The sequence below is a fragment of the Oncorhynchus clarkii genome, chromosome 2 (genome assembly GCF_045791955.1).
Source record: "Oncorhynchus clarkii lewisi isolate Uvic-CL-2024 chromosome 2, UVic_Ocla_1.0, whole genome shotgun sequence".
Lineage (NCBI taxonomy): Eukaryota > Metazoa > Chordata > Actinopteri > Salmoniformes > Salmonidae > Oncorhynchus > Oncorhynchus clarkii.
In genome coordinates, this window is record NC_092148.1 from 40,272,308 (window position 1) to 40,297,771 (window position 25,464).

Consider the following 25,464-nt stretch of genomic DNA (forward strand, 5'->3'; position numbering starts at 1 on the left):
ATGTGGTGGAAAACACTATTGAAAGGAATAGTGACTATTGTGTGAATGTTTCACCAATTTGACAGTGTTATAGGCAAAATGAGTGTTGTCTATGAATATAAATAATATATGCATGGTCAAACAAGTTATTTTTCATTCTGATGATATGAAGATGTAGGTAAACTGCTCTGAATTATCACATCGATTACAAAAAAAGTCACTTTTAAACATATGCTTCCTCAAATAATAGGTTAACTGAAACGAAGGTATTCATCTTTGATTCTTCACACAAACAGACTGGTTGTGGATTTAAATTACAATGTTGAAAGCTTTGCTTCAGATTACTGTTCTGAAAAATGTAATTGAGGTGCTGAGATAGAACTTCCCTTCGGCTTTCCGTACCTGGTAATGACGCCCCTTTTTACATTGCGGAAGTTTGTGTTTTGCTGTCAAGTTATTTAAAGCTAGTTTGGGCTGCTTCAGATCACAGAACCTTATTCCTTCACTACACATTAATCAACAGATGGTAAACCATGGATCTCAGCCCGGAAGCAATACAGAAGATACTGTCAAGGGTTTGTGTCAAAGTTCTATCCTTCTTTCAATCTTAGTTCGTTTTGTGTGACTAGCTGGTTAGTGTTTGCTTAGATACCCCCTAACGTTACTCATACTATTGTCAATTTGATCAGTTAACTACCGGTTAAACCAGCTTTATTGCAGGCTGCTCAGGCCCCTAAAGGAAGTCTGAAGTAAATAGACCACAAGTGACGTTTCCATGAAATTCAGTTGTCTCCATTTCATTGTCATTACTTAACATTGTTCTGTATCTAGCTAGCTAACTAGGCAACTAAATCGCATCATGTCATATTTTTTTATTATTATATTCAGTACAAGTTTCGTGATGTTGCTATTGAGGAGCTGCAGAAAGTTCACCGGATTCATCCCGCGATGAAACCAGTAGCTGGCACATACAGTACGTTGGCTTCATCAGAATGATCACCTAATGGCCCTGTGAAGACTTTGATTGGACAGACTGTTCCTGTATCTGACCATTAAAAAAAATCACCCGTTTCTTCTAAGCTTTCAGTGACGGCACCCAAAAAGATCTGCTGAAGTTGATTGGCAACATACCGGTGAAATATGAAGGTGAGCCTTATCTAACATTTTAGTGTTAAAGTTTGAGGGTAAAGGCCTAATGAATGCCGTGGGTAAATCGTTAAACCCTAATGCAAAACATGTATCTAGCGTGAACTGAGTTACCTTGAGTTTCTCCATCCACTACCTAGGTTCAACACTACCACTGTTATTGTCAACCCAAGTACTGACTGATTGTAGCTGAACAATGCTCAATGCTTATCAAAGTTAGATGGCTTTACAGTTAATGTACAGTAAGTTCTGTATTCCATGCTGTATAATTCCCAGGCCGTTCATACAACCTGCCCATCCTGCTGTGGCTGATGGACTCCTTCCCCTTCACCCCCCCTATCTGCTTGCTGAGGCCTACCACCAACATGGTCATCAGGGAGGGGAAGCACGTGGACGCCAGAGGACGCATCTACCTCCCCAGCCTCCACAATTGGGACCATGTAAGAGGAGGCTCTACTACACAGATACATCTGTGAGAGTTGATCACTGTTGTTTCTCTTGACAGAAAGGCAATCCATGCTGACCAAGACCTGGGCCCGTATCCACCAAGCATCTCTGAAAAGATCTTAGGAATTCTGTTTTAAAACTTGTTCTAAGACAAACTCCCAGCTCAGAGTAGGTTTTAGGATGATAAGACACTGCCCATACAGGAGTAAAATCAACTCATAAAAGTTTCTCAGCTGGTAATCACAACAGTTTGAGGGACCGCAAGATAGTGATGACACTAATCGCGATGAGGCATTGGCAGCTGTGAATACCATAGCAGGTGTTGCTTCAGACATCCACGGTAAATTACTGTCCGTCAAATGTTGAATTAAAAATTCGAAATAATTTTCGCCTGAATATCACGATCACTTTGCCTACTCTTAATTATATAGTATGTTATATGTTGGCATGCATAACCTTTAACCAATTCTGATGGATGTTAAAATAATTTTTACAATAATTGCCATTATTATCAACACACTCTTCACTCCCTTTTTAACAATTCTAAATCGCTTTACAACTGTAGGCATCAAGTCACTTGCCGATAACGTTGCATACAACGTTTGAAAGGTCTAATTTTCATCGAACACAATCTATACTGAACCAAAATGTAAATGCAACATGTAAAATTTTGGTCGCATGTTTCATGAGCTAAAATAAAATATTTCAGAAATTTCCGTATGCACAAAAAGCTTTTTTAGCTCAAATTTTGTGTGCAAATTTGTTTACAACCCTGTTAGTGAGCATTTCTCCTTTGCCAAGATAATCCATCCACCTGACAGGGGTGGCATATAAAGAAACTGATTAAACAGCATGATCATTACACAGGTGCACCTTGTGCTGGTGACACAAAGGCCACTCTAAAATGTGCAATTGTGTCGCACAACACAATGCCACAGATGTTAAGTTATGAGGAATCAGAGCTGTTGCTAGAGAATTGAATGTTAATTTCTCTACCATAAGCCGCCTCTAATGCTGTTTTAGAGAATTTGGCAGTATGTCCAACCGGCCTCACAACCGCAGACCACGTGTAACCACGCCAGCCCTGGACCTCCACATCCGGCTTCTTCACCTGTAGGATTGTCTGAGACCAGCCAACCGGACAGCTGATGAAACTGAGGAGTATTTTGGTCTGTAATAAAGCCCTTTTGTGAGGAAAAACTCATTCTCATTGGCTGGGCCTGGCGCCCAAATGGATGGTCATAGCTGCGCCCCTGCCCAGTCATGAGATATCCATACATTAGGGCCTAATAAATTTTATTTCAATTGAATGATTTCCTTATATGAACAGAAACCGTAAACATTTTAATTGTTTCATTTTTATATTTTTGTTCAGTATAAGTTCACATAAGCCCTAGATGCCTTTAATTGCCCAATTTAGACACATTTGTACAATGTGATGTTGCGCTCCAAATGCCTTACTTTAAATAGCATGATGTAGGTATTTAGGCATATCATGTGAAATAGGCCTTGTGAAATCATTATCAAAAGCGCAAGAGATACTATTGCATGTACAGTGCATTCAGAAAGTATTCAGACCCCTTCACTTTTGTTACGTTAGCCTTATTCTAAAATTGATTAAATAGTTTCTCCCCTCATCAATCTACACACAATAACCCATAACGACAAAGCAAAAACAGGTTAAATGTTTGGCAAATGTATAAAAAATAAAAACTGAAATTACATTTACATATGTATTAAGACCCTTTACTCAGTACTTTGTTGAAGCACCTTTTGCAACGATTACAGCCTGGAGTCTTCTTGGGTATGACGCGACAAAGCTTGGCATACCTGTATTTGGGGAGTTTCACCCATTATTCTCTGCAGATCCTCTCAAGCTCTGTAAGGTTGGATGGGGAGCATCGCTGCACAGCTATTTTCAGGTCTCTCCAGAGATGTTGGATCGGGTTCAAGTCCGGCGCTGGCAGGGCCGCTCGAGGACATTCAGAGACTTGTCCCAAAGCCACTCCTGCGTTGTCTTGGCTGTGTGCTATTAGGGTCATGGTCCAGTTGGAAGGTGAACCTTCGCCCCAGTCTGAAGTCCTGAGCGCTGTGAAGCAGGTTTTCATCAAGGATCTCTCTGTACTTTGCTCCTTTCATCTTTCCCTCAGTCCTGGCTAGTCTCTCAGTCCCTGCCACTGAAAAATATCCCCACATCATGATGCTGGCACCACCATGCTATTGGCCAGGTGTTGAGAGGTGCCTGGTTTCCTCTAGACGTGACGCTTGGCATTCAGTACTGAGGAGTGGCTTCCGTTTGGCCCCTTTACCATTAAGGCCTGATTTGTTGGAGTGCTGCAGAGATGGTTGTCCTTCTGGAAGGTTATCCCATCTCCACAGAGGAACTCTGGAGCTCTGTCAGAGTGACCATCGGGTTCTTGGACCAAGGCCCTTCTTTCCCGATTGCTCAGTTTGGCCGGGCGGAAAACACTAGGAAGAGTCTTGTTGGTTCCAAACTTCCATTTAAGAATGATGGAGGCCACTGTGTTCTTGGGGACCTCAAATGCTGCAGAAATGTTTTGGTACCCTTTCCCAGATCTGTGCCTCGACACAATCCTGTCTTGGAGCTCTACATTTCTCTGACATGCACTGTCAACTGTGGGGACCTTATGGGGGGACAAGTGTGTGCCTTTCCAAATCATGTCCAATCAATTGAATTTACCACAGGTGGACTCCAATCAAGTTGTAGAAACATCTCAAGGATGATCAATGGAAACAGGATGCACCGGAGCTCAATTTCGAGTCTCATTCATAGCAAAGGGTCTGAATACTATATAAAACGTTTTTTATTTGTAATACATTTGCAAAAATGTCTAAACCTGTTTTCACCATTCTGGGGTTTTGTGTGTAGATTAAGAAAAAAATTATTTTATCAATTTTAGAGTAAGGCTGTAATGTAACAAAATCCTTCTCTACCTTACTGCCCTCTGGGCTTCTTCTCCAATGTGTTTTGAGAAAGGAGAGGATGTGAGGAATCAAGAAAAGATGTAGTATGGACAATACATATGGAAGTCACGTCGAGTGTGACTTTCATTTTTCAGCTCCACCTCAAATGTAGCAAATTTGTGCGAGTGTCATGTTATTCATTCTTTGATGAAGCATTTTTGATGGAGTAAATTCTCATGTCATTGACCATGACATTGACGCATCCTCTCTCATTGTTAAGCTGTGTGTCTTCCTCTTCAGCCCAAGTCGTCTGTAGTAGGTCTCCTGGCTGAGATGATCTCCCAGTTTGAGGAGGAGCCTCCGCTGGGCACCAAGTCCACAGGAGACAACAGAGACCCCAATGTGCTGCTGGCCTTCGTTTCCAACCTGAAGATCAATGAAGGTGGGTATATAGACTAGATTAACTTGCCTGGTTTGCCGGACACAGATTAAATGGTTTAAGAGCAGTGGCGAATCCAGCATTTTCAAAATGGGCAAATTCTGCACACATGGTTGGTTTGATGTTGGTATCTTAAGCCTAGTTCTTAGGACACCTCATGAGCTGTCCTAACCAGTACCTTAAACTCTGAGTGGTTGTTTTTGGACCCGGTACCGGGAACTCAAATCTTACTGCTGGCAATGTCAAAAGAAAATTAAGCGCGTTAAGCCACTTTACAAGGGGTGTAGAGCCTAACTGGCATAATTTTCACTCTAAATCTTTATAATAAAATCATTACATGCATAATCACATTTGCGGTCACTTTTGATGTTGTTTTCCCGCTAATGGAACATTCGTGTATATATCCTACTGCCTTGTACACTTATAATGTGAAGAAATAGCCAAATAGCAGCGGGGGGGTTTTATGCTCGTGGTTGTATTAATTTGGATCCTATCACATCCCACAACTGACCCAGACTATGTTTGGAATATTTATTTCTTGCACAGAATAGAATAGGTCAACTTTTGTACTATGGGGGATAGTAGATTGACATAGGCTAGTGCTTTTGCAGTTCATTAGGCCTACTCATCTTGTTGGCTGACGAAAAGTAAATGTTCTTCGAATATCTTCAATAATCACATCGGAATTGGATAAGGATGTGTGCAGTTGGGTCCCTGATGTGTCTGTCTTCGCTTGTAGCCTGTGAGAAAGACCCGATTACGTGATGGAGAGCCATGTGAGTGAGAGGTGCTTCGGAGCAAGGCAGCACTACAGCACTTTGGGCACAATGGCCACTGGCAGCAAAAGCATGGATTTTTTTGGGGGGGTGCGTTATGGCCACAAAGGGGATGCTGCCGTGAAATTTGAGACTGATTAAGTGTATAGCCTGCGCAAAAAACAAAGCAGAACTCTCTTTTCAAATCATCATTAGTCGCATCATCAATGTATTGAAAATCAAAACAGGTAGCCCAACATTTGTAGAATAACTAAAGTTACATTTAACTCTAAGTATATAGGAGTACCTATTTCTTTGTTAACCGCTCATCACAGCATAGTGCACACTTCTTCAAATCGTTTGGAGAAAATATCCTTTCTATTTTATTCAGCTTTGTTCAATTGTATTCTTAATAATATAAAATAATGCCACAGAATTCTAAGCATATCTTGTCTGCTAAATGAAAACTAGTGTAGCCCAAAGCCAGATCAGGACCTAACATAAGGACAACTCAAGAGTATGCTATTCTTTGCTTCTGAAATAGACTACATTTTATTCATATCATGCTTCTTTAGACCTGTCTAATATAAATAATGGATTTATTGTGAAGGTGTATTACATGGATTTATTAGACTTTTTAAAATGTAGATGTTCTAAATGTCTGCATCAGTGGCTATGTTTGGAAGCCAGGAAATGCTAAATATGTTTGCTAATTAACAGTCAATTACAGTGAGACCAACAGTTATTTGCTTGACAATCACCTGCTGACAAATGTAGTGACCTCCACAGCCCTAGGCGTGGACTCTACAAGGTGTCGAAAGCATTCCAAAGGGATGCTGATCCATGTTGACTCAATTGCGTCCCACAGTTGAGTCAAGTTGGCTGGATGTCCTTTGGGTGGTGGAGCATTCTTGATTCACGCTTAACAATTTCCCATGTGTAAAACACAGCGCTAAAGCAGCCGAAAGGTTGAGGGAGGTGAAAGCCGAAAGTCAGTTCTCATTGTTTAAAAAAAAAAAGTTTTCTTTATGATGTTGAAATAAACATTCTCCCCATATCACACATTGTACGGAACTCATAATATAATATGTGCATTGTACAATCAAGAAGTGAGAGCCTCATAACACATGTATTTGTATATATCCATTACACAAATCTTGGCAAATAAAAATGTCTTTGGTCACATTCGCGTGGGTTAAACAAAAACATCCCTCATGATTGGTTCACAATAGAGCTTTCCATAATGCGGGGGATGGCTGCAGGATGAACTTTATAAAAAAAAATATTAACCCCTCCCCTCTTCGGTGACAAATATCTTTTAGTTTTTTTTACAACTTTTTTTTGTTACAAAAATGAACATTTTACAAACATGGTACTTTTATATAAAGCAGTCACATAACAATAATACATTAACAAACATAAGCTCTTTAATCCCGCCTCTCAGCCCATCCCACCGATCACTATAGAGCACCCTCGTTTGGTTTCCATATGCCATATTTTTCAAATGTGATGTTTTATATACTTTTTTAAAAACATTTCTAAGTGTATAGTTTCCACAGATTGTGAGCTAAAGATGAAAACCTTATTGACTGACAATGGCTTTCCAAATCGCCCAACACTGCTATTTGTAAGGTTCATTTTAAGTGCATGTTGTGATTATTATTTTTATTTTTTTAACCTTTCCTGAACCTGTGACCAGAAACAAGCTACATAGGGGCAATACCAGAATAAATGATCTATTGATTCTGTCTCATCACAGCAAAATCTACAGAGTTTATATATATATATATATATATAGCATTCTGTTGGTGGCAAGAATTGTATATAATAATTTAAATTGAACAACTAAGTGTTGAATCAAGAGTAGTTTTTGGCATAAACCATATGCCATGGAATTGGTACATTGCAAATCTCTTCCCATTTATTTTGCAACCTGTATGGCGCAGCCGTCAACATTTTTGTCCTCAAATGGAACTGGTATATTTTTCTATTTATGCCAGTTCCTGTCAGCCAATTTGTATCTTTAATATATGGCAGGAAAACAAGTTGCCTACCTTTTCCACTTGCCGCCTCCATTTTTGTGGTAGTGCTGCGATCAATCGGTTGTAAGTTTGAATTGAGCAGATATTCCCATATATTTTCGATAACTGCGTATGTGACATACAGTTGAAGTCGAAGTTTACATACACTTAGGTTGGAGTCATTAAAACTCATTTTTCAATCACTCCACACATTTCTTGTTAAACTGTGGGTTAGGACATCTACTTTGTGCATGACATGTCATTTTTCCAACAATTGTTTAGACAGATTATTTCACTGTATCACAATTCCAGTGGGTCAGAAGTTTACATACACTAAGTTGACTGTGCCTTTAAACAGCTTGGAAAATTCCAGAAAATGTCATGGCTTTAGAAGCTTCTGATAGGCTAATTGACATCATTTGAGTCAATTGGAGGTGTACCTGTGGATGTATTTCAAGGCTTACCTTCAAACTCAGTGCCTCTTTGCTTGACATCATGGGAAAATCAAAAGAAATCAGCCAAGACCTCAGAATAAAATTGTAGACCTCCACAAGTCATCCTTGGGAGCAATTTCCAAACACCCGAAGGTACCACGTTCATCTGTACAAACAATAGTATGCAAGTATAAACACCATGAGACCACGCAGCCGTCATACCGCTCAGGAAGGAGACGTGTTCTGTATCCTAGAGATGAACATACTTTGGTGCGAAAAGTGCAAATCAATCCCAGAACAACAGCAAAGGACCTTGTGAAGATGTTGGAGGAAACGGGTACAAAAGTATCTATATCCACAGTAAAACAAGTCCTGTATCGATATAACCTGAAAGGCAGCTCAGCAAGGAAGAAGCCACTGGTCCAAAACCGCCATAAAAAAGCCAGACAACGGTTTGCAACTGCACATAGTAACAAAAATCGTACTTTTTGAAGTATTGTCCTCTGGTCTGATGGAACAAATATAGAACTGTTTGGCCATAATGACCATTGTTATGTTTGGAGGAAAAAGGGGGGTGCTTGCAAGCTGAAGAACACCATCCCAACCATGAAGCATGTGGGTGGCAGCATCATGTTGTGGCGGTGCTTTGCTGCAGGAGGGACTGGTGCACTTTACAAAATGGATGGCATCATGAGGAAAGAAAATTGTGTGAATATTTCTAGACATCAAGTTAAAGCTTGGTCACAAATGGATCTTCCAAATGGACAATGACACCCAAGCATACTTCCAAAGTTGTGGCAAAATGGCTTAAGGACAACAAAGTCAAGGTATTGGAGTGGCCATCACAAAGCCCTGACCTCAATCCCATAGAAAATTTGTGGGCAGAACTGAAAAAGCATGTGTGAGCAAGGAGGCCTACAAACCTGACTCAGTTACACCAGCTCTGTCAGGAGAAATGGGCCAACATTCACCCACGTTATTATGGAAGGCTACCCAAAACGTTTAACCCAAGTTAAACAATAAAGGCAACGCAACCAAATACTAATTGAGTCTATGTAAACTTCTGACCCACTGGGAATGTAATGAAAGAAATAAAAGCTGAAATAAATCATTCTCTCTACTATTATTCTGACATTTCACATTATTAAAATAAAGTGGTGATCCTAACTGACCTAAGACAGGGAATTTCTACTAGGATTAAATGTCAGGAATTGTGAAAAACTGAGTTTAAATGTATTTGGCTAAGGTGAATGTTAACTTCCGACTTCAACTGTAACGCCTCCGTTTCAATTCATAGTATCATTAATAAATATAATACCATTCAAAAAAAAAAACTTTTTTTTTATTAATCAGTTTATTTGAATTTAACCATAGCATTTGCTGTAATATTTGTTCTCTCTTTTCTGGAGGATAAAACTGAAATTGTAACCAGCTTTGTATGGCTTGTTTTAAGAAAGGGTGATACTTTAAACAAAATGCCATTTTCAATTTGTCTGAAATGTGAAGTTGTAATCCTTATAAAGGCCATTTTTTTAACAGAGGATATGCTGTTCTTAAACCCAAAATGGTTCTCCAGTAGATTATTAAATATAACTTTTATGTATGAGTTTTTAGTGAGAGGTTTTAAAGCTTTAATATAAAAAAATTGTTGCCCCCCCCTCATCTGGAGTAGGCAGTGCCATTAGTAAGTAAGTAAACTGATAGGACCAAAGAGTTAATGAATGGGATTTTTCCTTAAATAGACAACTTTTTTACCTCTCCATGGTTGCAGAATCTTATCTATTTTTGCTAACTTTCTATTGAAATTAATTGTGGTAAGTTCATTGATATATATATATATTTTTTAGATGTTATACCAAGTATGTCTACTTCACCATCCGCCCATTTTATTGGTAAACGCTATTTTTTTTTACGGTAATAACACCAATTATTTTAGGATCGTATAGGCCTATTCCAATAGAGAACCTAGGCAGGTTTTTAATTATATAAATCTATTCATATTTATTAAGTTTTATCTTAAGCTAATAATTCAGATTCACATCGGCGAAACAAGGGCCGCACTATTTAACAGCTTTTAAGTCATAATATACCCGACCTCTACAATTAGGCCATATCAAACAAACAAAAAACACCATTGGTATTTCTAATGTACAATCGTCAAATGAAATAAAGAAAAGAATCATAAAGAAAAAAGGTCAGCCTTACCCATCTTTGCCTTCCCCTAAATCAAAACCTGATATTAAGTCCATATAGTCCACAGTTCCATATTGCATGAATAGAAAAATGTTAAGTTCATCATACCCGTTCTGCATTACCATAAATCCAAACTTAGTAAAAATAATTTTAAGTTGTTTGTGCAAAAAAGCAATTTGGGGTGAAAAACAAATGAATCCATATTTGCATATTTGTACTGTAATGCGGTGCAAATATGTATCGGGGACTACTTCAACAGGAAGTAGCTATCACTCACAGCCACGTTGTAATCTTCGAGTCCTTGAACATTTGGTTGTTTCCATATAAATAAACGTTCTGCTTATCTGCTCGGAGCCTTTTGAAAGTGGGGTACAGGGCACGTCTTCGCTCCACTATTTCATGGGGAAGTTGTTCATGAGTAGAGAATGGGGTGTTCTTCAATTCCCTACCATGTTGTAACAAGGCAATTTTTCTTTTTTAGTGGGTTAGCATAGTTATGATCGGACAGGGCCTTCCCTCTACTCTGCCATCGAAACGGTGAGCCCTTTGAAAATCAATTGTTCGTCCGTCATCTTGATATTATGTTTCATGAACACCTTGATATTTTTTACCTTCGTTGACTGAGTTTGTTTTCATCTTCCTTTATTCCCATTATAACAATATTATTTTTTATACTTCTGCACTTTAGATCACGTAATTCAACTTTCATTGTTTTATCACAACCGCAGCCTTTCTGTAGTGTCTTGTAGGGAGTCCACGGTAGTTTTCAATGTCTTATTTCTGCCTGTATTTCTTCCATTTAATTACTGTAATCCATTCCTGTTTTTAAGGCCTCAACCTCCCCCAGTAGCCCAGGCGATAGATCCAGTTTTTTTAAATGCTCGCTCATGCTCTATCTTCTGGAGACATAGTTATAAAAACGTCACCCTCCAATGTTGAATTTAGACGGCGGCTTCCCTTCAGTTTTGCTCGCAGAACTCGAGGAAAGGTCTTCTCTTGTTCACTTCGACGTATCCGTTTCTTTTTCGAGCATATCAAAATGCTGATCAATTAATAGTTCCAGATTCTCTATATTATCTAAAATGTTTGTTTTGTAGTCAGCTAATCCTACATTTTTGCGATTGATTAATGGGACAAACTGTGCCTACCATGTTATCACCCCTGCAGGATGAAGAGCAACTGCAGTCAAAATGTCATGACCTTTTGATCACGTGATTTTTGTAAAGTTCATGCAGTCGACATGTGCAAGTCGGACAATTTTTATCCCCAGAATGCAACACAGTTTGAAAGGCGACTTGACAAAACAATCCGCCCATTGAGATTAGCACAATACAAGACTTTGTTCTCACACAGTCACACAGAGTATCTGTGCATGTGCTCGGGTGCACTTCACACAGCTACAACATAATAGCTAGGGGACCAAAACAGATTAAATGTTGCAAAGGTAAAAAGTGTTGATATAGGGATGGTGTCATGGACACAGATTAAGCCTAGTCTTGGACTAAAAAGCATGCTCAACGGAGAATCTTGATTGAAAGACTACACGGATGTGTCCGTAAAACCTGCCCCTGAAGTTTAGCCTTGCGCTTCAACACTGCTGGTTGTTGCGGAAATTGACCCACTACTACTGTTTACTTTGTGCATATACACCATCTCCCTGAGTCTACCTTTTAAACCTAACCTATGACCAGGCCAATCACCTTATGCCTGCTGCCCACAGTGTCAAGAAGTGACATCCCAAAAAACACTAACTATACAGCAACTAAATGGCTCCTAACCTCCCACGCATTGGCAACTTTTAGTCCAACACCAAAACTAAAACAAAATAATATAGACATGTTTTTATAAAACCTTTAACTAAATAAACTATTGTAAAGTGGATCTGAAAACTGAAACGAAACTGAATAAAATCTTTAAATAATTCAAATGAAAACTAATAAAATCACAACTATATTAACGTTGTGTTGCACAAGGCCTGCACTTTTAAAACGGCTTTCTATGGAAAATATATATTTTAAATCATTTTGGAACAGTAATTGGAGACATTTTATTTCAAACCTAGACTTAAAAATATCTTATTCCCCAACATGGGGAAAATTAGTGGGATGTCTCCTGAAAAAACAAACTACATTTCAGAGTTTTTTGGCATGCTCTATTTTAGGCTCTGTAGTAGTCGCATTGTTTTTAAAATGTAGTATACAATATTATGCGTAGTTTACAAAATGCCACCAGAGGGCGTCAGAGTTTAAGCGGTGTCTTTTATAATAAAAAAGCTAGCGAGTCAGTGGTTCCTGTTACACATGCAATTGCTTTGGAGTTGTTTTGATATTTCCACACTACCGGTCAGAATTTTTAGAACACCTACTCATTTCAAGGGTTTTTCTTTTATTTTTACTATTTTCTACAATGTAGAATAATAATGAAGACAAACTATGAAGTAACCAAAAAAGTGTTAAACTAATCAAAATATATTTTATATTTGAGATTCTTCAAAGTAGCCACCCTTTGCCTTGATGACAGCTTTGCACACTCTTGGTATTCTCTCAACCAGCTTCATGAAGTCACCTGGAATGCATTTCAATTAACAGATGTGCCTTGTTAACTTCTTATGGGCAGGTGGGACAATAGCCATTGAAAATAGTGGTAGGCTGAATATTTTTGGGGGGATGGTTTGTCATCGGGGTTTCGCCTGCCATATCAGTTCTGTTATACTCACAGACATACTTTTAACAGTTTTAGAACCTTTAGAGTGTTTTCTATCCAAAACTACCAATATATGCATATCCTTGCTTCTGGGCCTGAGTAACAGGCAGTTTACTTTGGGCACGCTTTTCATTCGGACGTCAAAATACTGCCCCCTACCCAAGAGAGTTTAAGTTCATTTGTGAAATGTATTTCCTTTAATGCATTTGAACCAACCGGTTGTTTTGTGACAAGGTAGTATACAGAAGAAAATCCTATTTGGTAAAAGACCAAGTCCATATTATGGCAAGAACGTCTCAAATAAGCGAAGAGAAATGACAGCCAATCTGGATAATGTCAAGAACTTTGAAAGTTTCTTAAAACGCTCCCTAAAACACTGTTGCGAGTGGGCCTGGCCCAGGTATCCTGGTGTCCTGGAAGGATATTGACCTCATCCCGTCAGTTGAGGATGCCCGTTTGTTCTTTTAAAGTACTTTCCTCACCATCTTAAATAAGCATGCCCCTTTCAAAAAATGTAGAACTGAGAACAGATATAGTCCTTGGTTAATTCCAGGCCTGACTGCCCTCAACCAGCACAAAAACATCCTGTGGCGTATTGCACTAGCATCGAATAGTCCCCGCGATATGCAACTTTTCAGGGAAGTCAGGATCCAATACACACAGTCAGTTAGGAAAGCAAAGGCCAGCTTTTTCAAACATAATTTTGCATCCTGTAGCTCTAACTCCAAAAAGTTCTGGGACACTGTAGCAAATTAACACTGAAGTGATGGATGTGCCCGCCCGACTAGCATCACCACTCTGGACGGTTCTGACTAACCCAACTACAAATACCTAGGTGTCTGGCTAGACTGTAAACTCTCCTTCCAGTCTCATATTAAGCATCTCCAATCCAAAATTTAAGTCTAGAATCGACTTCCTATTTCGCAACAAAGCCTCCTTCACTCACGCTGCCAAACATACCCTCGTAAAACGGACTATCCTACCGATCCTCGACTTTGATGATGTCATTTACAAAATAGCCTCCAACACTCTACTCAGCAAATTGGATGCAGTCTATCACAGTGCCATCCGTTTTGTCACCCTATATACCACCCACCACTGCGACCTGATCGCTGCAGCTGTACATAGCCCATCTGTAAAGAGCCCACCCAACTACCTACCTCATCCCCATATTGTTTTTGTTTACTTTTTTGCTCTTTTGCACACCAGTTTTTCTACTTGCACATCTTCATCTGCACATTTATCACTCCAGTGTTAATTTGCAAAATTGTAATTACTTCGTTACTATGGCCTATTTATTGCCTTACCTTCTTACTCCATTTGCACACACTGTATATAGATTTTTCTATTGTGTTATTGACTGTACTTTTGTTTATCCTATGTGTAACTCTGTGTTGTTTTTTTGTCACACTGCTTTACTTTATCTTGGCCAGGTCGCAGTTGTAAATGAGAACTTGTTCGCAACTGGCCTACCTGGTTAAATAAAGGTGAAATAAATGTTTTAAGTGCAGTCGCAAAAACCATCAAGCGCTATGATGGAACTAGCTCTCATGAGAACAGGAACGGAAGACCCAGAGTTACCTCTGCTGCAGAGGATAAGTTCATTAGAGTTACCAGGCTCAGAAATTGCAGCCCAAATAAATGCTTCACAGAGTTCAAGTAACAGACACATCTCAACATCAACTGTTCAGAGGAGACTGTGAATCAGGCCTTCATGTTCAAATTGCTGCAAAGAAACCACTACTAAAGGACACCAATAATAATAATAAGAGACTTGCTTGTGCCAAGAAACACGAGCAATGGATTATAGACTGGTGGAAATGTGTCCTTTGGTCTGGAGTCCAACTTAGAGATTTTTGGTTCCAACCGCCGTGTCTTTATGAGACGCGGTGTGGGAGAACGGTTGATCTCCGCATGTGTATTTCCAACCGTAAAGCATGGTTGAGATGTTATGGTGTGGGGGTGCTTTGCTGGTGACACTGTCTGATTTATTTAGAATTCAAGGCACACTTAACCAGCATATCTACCACAGCATTCTGCAGCGAAATGCCATCCCATCTGGTTTGCGCTTAGTGGGACTATCATTTATTTTTCAACAGGACAATTACCCAACACACCTCCAGGCTGTCTAAGGGCTAATTTACCAAAAATGAGAGTGATGGAGTGCTGCATCAGATGACCTGGCCTCCACAATCCCCCGACCTCAACCAAATTGAGATGGTTTGGGATGTCGGACCGCAGAGTGAAGGAAAAGCAGCCAACAAGTGCTCAACATATGTGGGAAGTCCTTCAAGACTGTTGGAAAAGCATTCCAGGTGAAGCTGGTTGAGAGAATGTCAAGTGTGCAAAGGGTGGCTACTTAGAAGAATCTAAAATATAAAAAAATATATATTATTATTATTTAACACCTTTTTGCTTACCTCATGATTCCATGTGTGTTATTTCGTAGTTTTGATGTCTTCACTATTAGTCTACAATTTAGAAAATAGTAAAAAATAAAGAAAAACCCTTGAATGAGTAGGTGTTTTAAAACTTTTGACCGGTAGTGTATATGATCAATCCATAAATAATCTACCTACATGCAACAGTATCTCTTGTGCTTTTGACAATGATTTCACATGAGGCCTACTTCACATGATATGCCTAAATAATTATATCCACTAAGGTAATAAATAAATACATTTTTCTTTAGATTATTTAATTAACCAACATGTTATCCCTTTTGGAGCGCAATATCACATAATAAAATGATCCCTTATTGGGTATGCCTATAAGAATTGGGCCATTTAAGGCATCTAGAGCTTCATGTTAGATTAAAATGATCGACCTTTCAAACGTTTTATGCAACATTATCGGGAAGTGACTTGATCGATTTGAGTTGTTAAAGTGACGAGTGTGTTTGCTATAACAGTTATATGATCAAAAATCCACATCCGAATTGGTTAAAAAAAGGTTTTGCATGCCAACATTAGGCAGAAATTCAGACTTGGCAAAGTGATCGTGTCGTGAAAATTCTATCAAACCTTTTGTCTAAAGCGTGTTGCCTCATTATTATTATTATTATTATTATTATTATTATTATTATTCTCCATTTGCAACAATGTCAACGAGCAGCTTCACCATCTTTTGCTGTACCTCAAACTGTCATGATTACGAGCTGAGAAACTTTTTATGAATTGATTTTACTCTTTGTCTGAACAGTGTCTTAACCTCATCCTAAAACCTCCTCTGAGCTGCGAGAAAAAACATTGTTGTTTTTTAACAGGATTCCTAGAACCTTTTTCTGAGAAGCTTTGTGGATATGGGCCCTGGGTTTAAAACAACTTTCAATGGAGATTCTCCATTGAGCATGCTTTTCAGACCAGAATTAGGTTTAATCTGTGTATGGGAAACCAGACTTTCTGGACATATACTGCCAGGATGCATGCCACTTGCTGAATGGTTCATTGGGTTTAAAAAGGTAAGGCTATATTTGGGCCCAGAGGATAACACATGACTGCTTTTATATTACAATTATTTCCAAAGTGTATTTCTTCATTCAATGAATCCTGTCACCTACAACTTAGCGTTTTGATATTCACCAGAAACCGACAACGTAAACTCCAGATTAAGCTGTGGCTGGGTCTGATAGTTTGCCATCAATAGCCAAGCCAGCTTTCTCTAGTGATGATGTGGTAAATTGCAGAATGTTTAGATTGAAATGTATAATTTAGAACATATCTGATTGTCTGTCATGTAGAACTGGGAAAAGCGTAATCTCTGTTTAGTAACTTTCTGTTTGCAGCATTCTGAAGCTAAATATTTCACCTGACGTTAACACCCCTGGCTCTAACTCAAACCATGTCCTCCTATCACAGGTGGAGTACAGCATCACGATCATTTAATCAACAAAGTCACAGTCATTGGGGGCGGAGACTTGGGAATGGCATCAGTGATGAGCATTTTGGCAAAAGTATGACTGCCTTTTTTTGCTTTGACACTCAAATGTTAAAACCGGGTCGTGTTCATTAGGGCATGCAACAGGAAACCTTTTGTGACGAGAAATTGAAATTTGTGTTTCTTATTGGACAAGTCCATGTAGTACTTATCAGTCTGCACTTTGCCCTCCCTCCAAAAGATTGCACATTTTGTCACAAAGCAGAATCAAAGGCTGATTTTTGAAGTGAAATGTATTTAAACCTACTTGACAAACAATTATAGGTCGCCCTGTTTGTCTGTTTTCTTGCTTTTGGTGCCATATTAACACGACCCAGGTACATTGATGTAACAAGCCTTTCTTAATCACCGTTGTGTCTAAAGGATGTGTTTTGAGTATTGATCGCCATTTCTATCCCATGTATCCTTCATAACAGTAAAGAGTTCACATATTATGTTCTCTCTCTCTCTTTGCTTTATAGGGTAAAGTGGATAGACTAGTCTTCATTGACGTAGCTGAGAGCTCCACCAAAGGTGGTAGCATGGATCTAGAGATTTTCAACTTACCGAAGGTGGAGGTATCTAAAGGTACATCTCTTATAAACTTATTAGACACTACTTTTACCCAGTAAACCAGCAGTGAACTGTAAACTAAGCCTGACCTATTCATCTAAACCTCAGCCTAAGTATATAGTCACTAGTTTGGACCACTGATTTACATCTAACGTTCCCTCCCAAAAAATTGGCACAGAGCAAATTTCAGGTCTTGAGCGGGAACTTAAATATTGCGAGCATTCTGTGCAACTTCCAGCACGCATTAATTGTGAACACAGGCTACACCTGCTTTAAATTAGTTTCACAGTGATCAATAGGCTATTGTTGTTATTTGAGCATAATGTAGTCCTATCAGAGGGGCCTATCAACAAAACCAATTGAGAAAATGCCATAACATTTCCACATGGATATAGGTGTTGACTTCTATGATATCCCCTACAATAGCCAATGTGTGGTGTTCATTGTAGGCTTGACATAAACCATTTTAGGACTGATGTTTTAATTTTAAAGCTCAAATCACTTTATAAAAATAAGAAATTATTTATAACACAGTTTGCCAAATATTTGACTGAAAATTGTATTGTGTTAAAAAGTGGTGCGTGCATATGTATTCACCCCCTTTGCTATAATTAAGATCTGGTGCAACCAATTACCTTCAGAAGTCACATAATTATTTAAATAAAGTCCACCTGTGTGCAATCTAAGTGTCACATGATCTCAGTATATATAAACCTGTTCGGGAAAGGCCCCAGAGTCTACAACACCACTAAGCAATGGGCTCCATGAAGACCAAGGAGCTCTCCAAACAGGTCAGGAACAAAGTTGTGGACAGATCAGGATTGGGTTATAAAAATATCTGAAACATCCCACAGAGCACCATTAAATCCATTATTAAAAAATGGAAAGAATATGGCTCCACGACAAATCTGCCAAGAGAGGCCTGCCCACCAAAACTCACGGACCAGGCAAGGAGGGAACTAATCAGAGAGGCAACAAAGAAACCAAAGATAACCCTGAAAGAGCTGCAAAGCTCCACAGCAGAGATTGGAGTATCTGTCCATAGGACCACTTTAAGCCGTACACTCCACAGAGCTTTAGGGAAGAGTGGCCAGAAAAAAGCCATTGCTTAAAGAAAAAAATGCCAAAAGGCATGTGGGAGATTCCCCGAACATATGGAAGAAGGTACTCTGGTCAGATGAGACTAAAATTGAACTTTTTGGCCATCAAGGAAAATGTCTGGTGCAAACCCAACACCTCTCATCACCCCGTGAACACCAACAGCATCATGCTGTGGGGATGTTTTTCATCAGCAGGGGCTGGGAAACTGGTCAGAATTGAAGGAATGATGGATTGCACTAAGTATAGAGAAATTATTGAGGGAAACCTGTTTCAGTCTTCCAGAGATTTGAGACTGGGACGGAGGTTCACCTTCCAGCAGGACAATGACCCTAAGCATACTGCTAAAGCAACATTCAAGTGGTTTAAGTAGAAACATGTAGATGTCTTGGAATGGCCTAGTCAAAGCCCAGATGTCAATCCAATTGAGAATCTATGGTATGACGTAAAGATATCTATACACCAGCGGAACCCATCCAACTTGTAGGAGTTGGAGCAGTTTTGCCTTGGATAATGGGCAAAACTCCCAGTGGCTAGATGTGCCAAGCTTATAGAGACATACCCCAAGAGACTTGTAGCTGTAATTGCTGCAAAAGGTGTCTCCACAAAGTATTGACTTTGGGGGGGTGAATAGTTATGCATGCTCAGGTGTTCTGTTTTTTTTATTGTCTTATTTCTTGTTTTCTTTTTTTTCTTTCTTTTTTTTTTGCATCTTCAAAGTGGTAGGTTGTGTAAATCAAATGATAACCCCCCCCCCAAAAAAATCTATTTTAATTTCAGGTTGTAAAGCAACAAAATAGGAAAAATGCCAAGGGGGGTGAATACTTTCACAAGCCACTGTATGTTGGAGCGTGCAGGTCCTTCTTCAAAAGGGATGTTTATTGTTTATTAAAGGGATGACTATCAACGCTGGGGCTACCACTTTCCCAAAAGACGTGTGTTACAATGGGGCCTTAAGATACTCTACTTTTGTTGAAGAACCGTTTGTTTTCCAATGATAGACCTGTCGGCGTCTGCCGACTCCAGTGTGATCGTGGTGACGGCGAACGCGTGGAGCAACGAGCAGTCGTACGTGAGCGTGGTCCAGACCAACGTGGACATGTACCGGGGCATTATCCCAGGCCTGGTCCGCCTTAGCCCCAACACTGTGCTGCTCATTGCCTCGCAGCCAGGTCCGAACACACACACACACACACACACACACACACACACACACACACACACACACACACACACACACACACACACACCTACCAGTCAAAAGCAGAAGAAGGCACTGAACTAGAAGTGTCATGGGAAATACAGAAAAATTGTGATCAAATCTCATATTGGCATTGGTGTATGATTTACTGTCCATAAAAAATATTGGCCAAAATTTCATAAACCCTCTGTTCTAATATACCTGACAGTGGACATCATGGCCCATGTGGCGTGGAGACAGAGCGGCCTGCCACCATCCAGGGTGATCGGGGCGGGGTGTAACCTGGACTCTGAACGTCTCTGTCACGTCCTGGACATCAGTCTCAACACACACAAACAGGCCTGGGTCATAGGAGAACTCTCAGACAACAAGGGTAAGATGGAGACAGGTCTGAGGATTTCTTTCAGTAGTGGTGGCAAAGTTAACATGGGGGGGGTGGCATGGCATGGCCAGAAGGCATGGTTTCAGACCAAATGTTAGAGGCCCTACTCTTGGCCGCAGTGACAACATTTTGCGTTTTTTAAAGCTAATTTGTACACATTTTGCCAAGCTTATGCTGTATTCTTATGCTAGATTCTCCCTGACAGTGTATTTTTTTTTTGGTCATTGTTAGTGCTCAAAATGATCTTATAAAAATAAAGATATTTAGCTACATTATCATTTCTACATCCTTTGTGGTTTTAGTCATTTATAGCTGCATTATGTCACTTTTTGGACAACCTGACCAAATTCAGACATTTTAGTTGTAGGTCTGTCACTCTCATTGAAAGCAAGTCTAAGAAACTGTAAATCTGTTCTTATGTGCGCTATTTCTATGTTTCGTTTTTGCATCTTTTACTTTCGGTTTTGTACGCCAACTATACACAACTGAAAATATATTTCAGTGGTTTAGATGGTAAAATTATTCTCTACACATTGCTTTATTGTCACAAACTGAAATTAGGCGAACTATTGGAATTTTAGCTACCAGGAAATTGCTCCTCCATTTCTGCATATTGCACTGAAAACATTTTACCACCCTGGATCTCCCCCAATTATTTATTTTTTTGTAATCCTTTTTTTGGGATTGGTGGAAACTATTTAGAAGCAGTGGCCTACTGCCGCTAAATGAATATAGGGGAAACATTGCATACCAAACTACCAAGGCAGTATCTACTTGCAGTATCTGATGTTGTGGGTGAAGTGAATGTTTATTACACTTTGTGTAGCACAGGAGCCATTTAATGCAATATCTCTGGATATTAATGGGATTTCTATAACACTCACAATCTGATTTTGTGTTGCAGTCCCTGTGTTGAGTAACATTTTGATGGGGGCTGGCCACCAACATCCAGAGATCGCACCCAGATCCAAAGCTACCAAACCTCTGTTAGACAGGTAAGTAACAAAAACAACAACGAGGTCTTTATCCCTCAGAGCACTGCCAAGAACTTTCCCCGGAGACTGGCGTGACTATGACCCAAAATAGCATCACACTGACTGAAGGTGTTCCGGATACATGTTGCCCGCAGGCACAGATCTAGGATCAGCTCACCCAATCTTAATATAAAAAAGAAGACGGAACAATGATATAGCGGACCTCATATAGGGCAGAGTGCAACTGTATTCTAATACTGCACATTGTTCCCCTATACAGTACATTTGTAAACTATTCAGACCCCTTGACTTTTTCCACATTTTGTTACGTTACAGCCTTATTATAAAATGGATGAAATATGTTTTTCCCCTCAATCTACACACAGTACCCCATAATGACAATGACAAAAACAGGTTTTTACATAAGTATTCAGACCCTTTGCTATGAGACTCAAAATTGAGCTCAGTTGCATCCTGTTTCCATTGATCATCCTTGAGATGTTTCTACAACTTGATTGGAGTCCACCTGTAGTAAATTAAATTGATTGGACATGATTTGGAAAGGCACACACCTGTCTATATAAGGTCCCATAGTTGACAGTGCATATTAGAGCAAAAACCAAGCCACGAGGTTGAAGGAATTGTCCGTAGAGCTCCGAGACAGGATTGTGTCGAGGCAGACATCTGGGAAAGGGTTCCAAAACAAGAACCTGATGGTAACTCTGATAGATCTCCAGTGTTCCTCTGTGGAGATGGGAGAACCTTCCAGAAGGACAACCATCTCTGCAGCACTCCACAAATCAGGACTGTATGGTAGTGGCCATAGGGAAGCCACTCCTCAGTCAACGGCACATGACAGCCCGCTTGGAGTTTGGCAAAAGGCACCTAAAGGACTCAGACCAGGAGAAACAAGATTCTCTGGTCTGATGAAACCAATATTTAAAAAAACAGGCATTAAATATCACTTTGGATGGTGTATCAATACACCCAGTCATTACAAGATACAGGCGTTCTTCCTAACTCAGTTGCCAGAGAGGAAGGAAACCGCTCTGGGATTTCACCATGAGTCCAATGGTGACTTTAAAACCGTTAGAGTTGTATGGCTGTGATTGGCGAAAACAACTGATGGATCAACAACACTGTAGTTACTCCACAATGCTATCATAATTGATAGAGTGAAAAGAAGGAAGCCTGTAGAGAATACAATTTTCCAAAACATGCATCCTGTTTGCAACAAGGCACTAAAGTAATAGTTCAAAAAATGAGGTAATGCAATTCACTTTTTGTCCTGAATACAAAGTGGTATGTTTGAGTCAAATCCCAAAAACACACAAATCCAATAAAACACATTACTGAGTACCACTCCATATTTTCAAGCATAGTGGTGGATGCATCATGTTATGGGTATGCTTGTAATCGTTAAGGACTGGGGAGTTTCAGGATAAAAATAAACGTAATAGAGCCAAGCACAGGCAAAATCCTAGAGAAGAACCTGGTTCAGTCTCCTTTCCACCAGACGTTTTTTTGGGCAGTAGGAGAGTGGTTAGAGCATTGGACTAGTAACCGAAAGGTTGCAAGTTCAAATCCCCGAGCTGACAAGGTACACATCTGTCGTTCTGTCCCTGAACAGGCAGTTAACCCACTGTTCCTAGGCCGTCCATTGAAAATAAGAATTTGTTCTTAAGTGACTTGCCTAGTTAAATAAAGGTAAAATAAATAAATAAACATTGGGAGATTAATTCACCTTTCAGCAGGACAATAACCTAAAACACAAGGCCATTGGAGTTGCTTAGCAAAAGTGTTGAATGTTCCTCAGTGGCAGAGAATTTTTTTTTACTTATATTGGCTTAAATCTATGGTAAGACTTAAATGGCTGTTTTGCAATGATCAACAACCAATTTGAAAATAATGGGCAAATGTTGCACTATCCAGGTGTGGAAAGCTCTTAAAGACTTACAGCTGTAATCGCTACCAAAGGTGATTCTAACATGTATTGAATCGGGGGGTTAAATACTTATCTAATTGAGATAAGTGTTTTATTTTTCATGATTTAAATTATATGTTAGAATTTCTCTTTCACTTTGACAGAGTATTTTGTGTAGATCGTTGAAAATAAATTAAATACATTTTAATCCCACTGTTTATCAACGAAGTGGAAAAAGTCAAGGGGTGTGAATAGTTTCCTACTCTAACCGAATGGGCCGTTGACCAGTTTCCTGTTTTGTGCAGGGCGTTTGAGATGCTGAAGGGCCGTGGCCAACGCTCCTGGTCCGTGGGTCTGTCTATCGCTGACATCACCCACAGTATCCTGGTGGACCAGAGGAAGACTCACTCTGTCTCTACACTGGCACAGGTAACACAGCTGCACATGTAGCAGTATTGCTTCCGTCCCTCTCCCCGCCCCGAACCAGGGACCCTCTGCACACACAGACAACAGCCACCCTCGAAGCATCGTTATGCATCGCTTCCCAAATGCCGCTGCCCTTGCAGAGCAAGGGGAACAACTACTTCAAGGTCTCAGAGCGAGTGACGTCACCGATTGAAACGCTATTAGCGCGCACCCCGCTAACTAGCTAGCCATTTCACATCAGTTACACACAGACTGACTGAAACGGGGAGGGACTACCTGGGCTTGTCCAATGAGAAAAGCTTATTTTTGCTTTCCATTGCAAAATGTATAAAAAGCATTTTTTGTTGCATGCAATCTAGATCCCTCGAGAAACCACACTTTACTATATACACCTCAGCTCAAGGAGATGTGTATATAGAGGGTTTTCTGAAGATCTCAATTGCATACTCCTCCCATCCTTCTTGTCTCCTTCTCAAAACCCATTGGATATGAGAGCCAGAGGTTCGTCCTCGCTGACCTTCTCCTCCAATTGGTTTTGAGAAGGAGGTAAGAAAAGAGAGCAAGAGGAGTATGCTATTGAGTTTCTCCCCGTGTGTGTTTCAGGGCTGGGGCGGTATCGGTGCGGAGGTGTTCCTCAGCCTACCCTGTGTCCTGGGGGTGTCGGGTTCAACCCGTCTAGCCGGCGTGTCCCTGGGACAGGAAGAGGACGCCAGACTGAGGGAGAGCGTCACGTCGCTCTGTGCCCTCATCTCACAGCTCAGGATATGATGCCCTTGCCCCGGGCAGCACAACACAGCCAATCAATCTGACTGAAAAGGCCATCAGCCGATCAGCGTTCTTCAGTCCTGGGCCCTGTTTCCTAAAAGCATCTTAAGGCTAGGTTAATCTTAGAACAATAGGATCCTATGGTTCTAAGCCTTAAGATGCTTTTGGGAAACCAGGTCTTAGACCTGGAAGGCAGGTTTTTGCACTAGCCCTGTACTAATTCATCGGATTCAGCTAATCTACTAATTGCCAAGCTTTTGTTTAGTGGAATCTGTTGTTAGTGCTGGGTTGGAACCAAAGCCTGCACACACTGGCATAGATGACGAGAAAGGGTCAAGTTCAAGTGATGAAGGATTTTACTTTTTCATAGTTTTCCAAAATAAAATGTAATCTGGTTGAATGGTGAAGGTAACTGTTCATTATTTATGAAGAAAATTGTATGCAAAGGAATCCGAAAGATGCCTTTTATTATATATTTAACATCTTATTTACAGCACTCCAATGCTATATTTCTGTATGCCTATCATTCCTGGACTTTTTAGAGAAGGAAATAAAAATTAACATCTTAATTGACCAAATATTGACTTGGTGTCATTACTATTACGTTGTTATGCACATTTGTACAGTGCTCTTCTTTGCACTCCACATCTCCTAACCACAGTAAAGGTGTGGCTTGTTGTTGAAATGTATGTGTTTTGGTAGAGAGATAAACCTGGGTCGTGTTCTTTAGGCACCAAACGGAACATGGAGGGACTACCTGGACTTGTCCAATAAGAAATGTTTGACTTTTCCGATGCAAAACCTTTTTTCGATTGCGTGCCATAATGAACATGACCTAAGCTTAATGGCCTTACTTTACTGCTGTCTTATGCTGTTTTTCACTGTGTTAAATGGCTTTATAAAGTGCCTTCTGTTAACTATGCCTTGCTGAACTACTTTCCTTTAACTATGTCCTAAACTACCTGCTGTGTGTGTTAAACTTTGAAACCTGGTGTTGTACATACACTAACTGCTGGAGATGAAATGCTATTACATACTAAAGTAAAGATTTGTATGTTTATTAACCCTTTAACTGTCTCTTTTGGATGTAAAAAATATATATTTTCACGTTAAATGTTATTAATAACAACTCATAAGAACTTCCTATCTTTTTTTAAACTTGGT

General features: G+C 39.8%; 1 protein-coding gene across 2 annotated transcripts; it reads left to right on the forward strand.

The window, feature by feature from the left end:
- The first annotated feature begins 369 nt into the window (after positions 1–369).
- Positions 370–24,878, forward strand: LOC139367918 (UEV and lactate/malate dehyrogenase domains). Of its 2 annotated transcripts, XM_071106309.1 has the most exons (12): positions 384–554; positions 868–952; positions 1,060–1,125; positions 1,402–1,565; positions 4,798–4,939; positions 16,900–16,994; positions 17,440–17,545; positions 19,630–19,800; positions 20,038–20,202; positions 21,116–21,206; positions 23,415–23,538; positions 24,139–24,878. In XM_071106309.1, exons 1-12 carry the CDS (start codon positions 513–515, stop codon positions 24,301–24,303), a joined length of 1,416 nt encoding a protein of 471 aa, XP_070962410.1. In that variant the 5' UTR covers positions 384–512; the 3' UTR covers positions 24,304–24,878. The 2 variants fall into 2 exon arrangements, with proteins under 2 accessions (XP_070962418.1, XP_070962410.1); XM_071106317.1 differs by lacking the exon at positions 19,630–19,800 and having other exon boundaries at positions 370–554.
- Positions 24,879–25,464: the final 586 nt, after the last annotated feature.

Bases quoted from the DNA above. Each gene is read 5' to 3' on its own strand.
- LOC139367918 (XM_071106309.1), top strand. From the start codon at position 513: ATGGATCTCAGCCCGGAAGCAATACAGAAGATACTGTCAAGG. The intron at 1,566-4,797 runs GTAAGAGGAGGC...CTTCCTCTTCAG, and splicing joins GCCTCCACAATTGGGACCAT to CCCAAGTCGTCTGTAGTAGG. The intron at 21,207-23,414 runs GTAAGTAACAAA...TGTTTTGTGCAG, and splicing joins ACCAAACCTCTGTTAGACAG to GGCGTTTGAGATGCTGAAGG.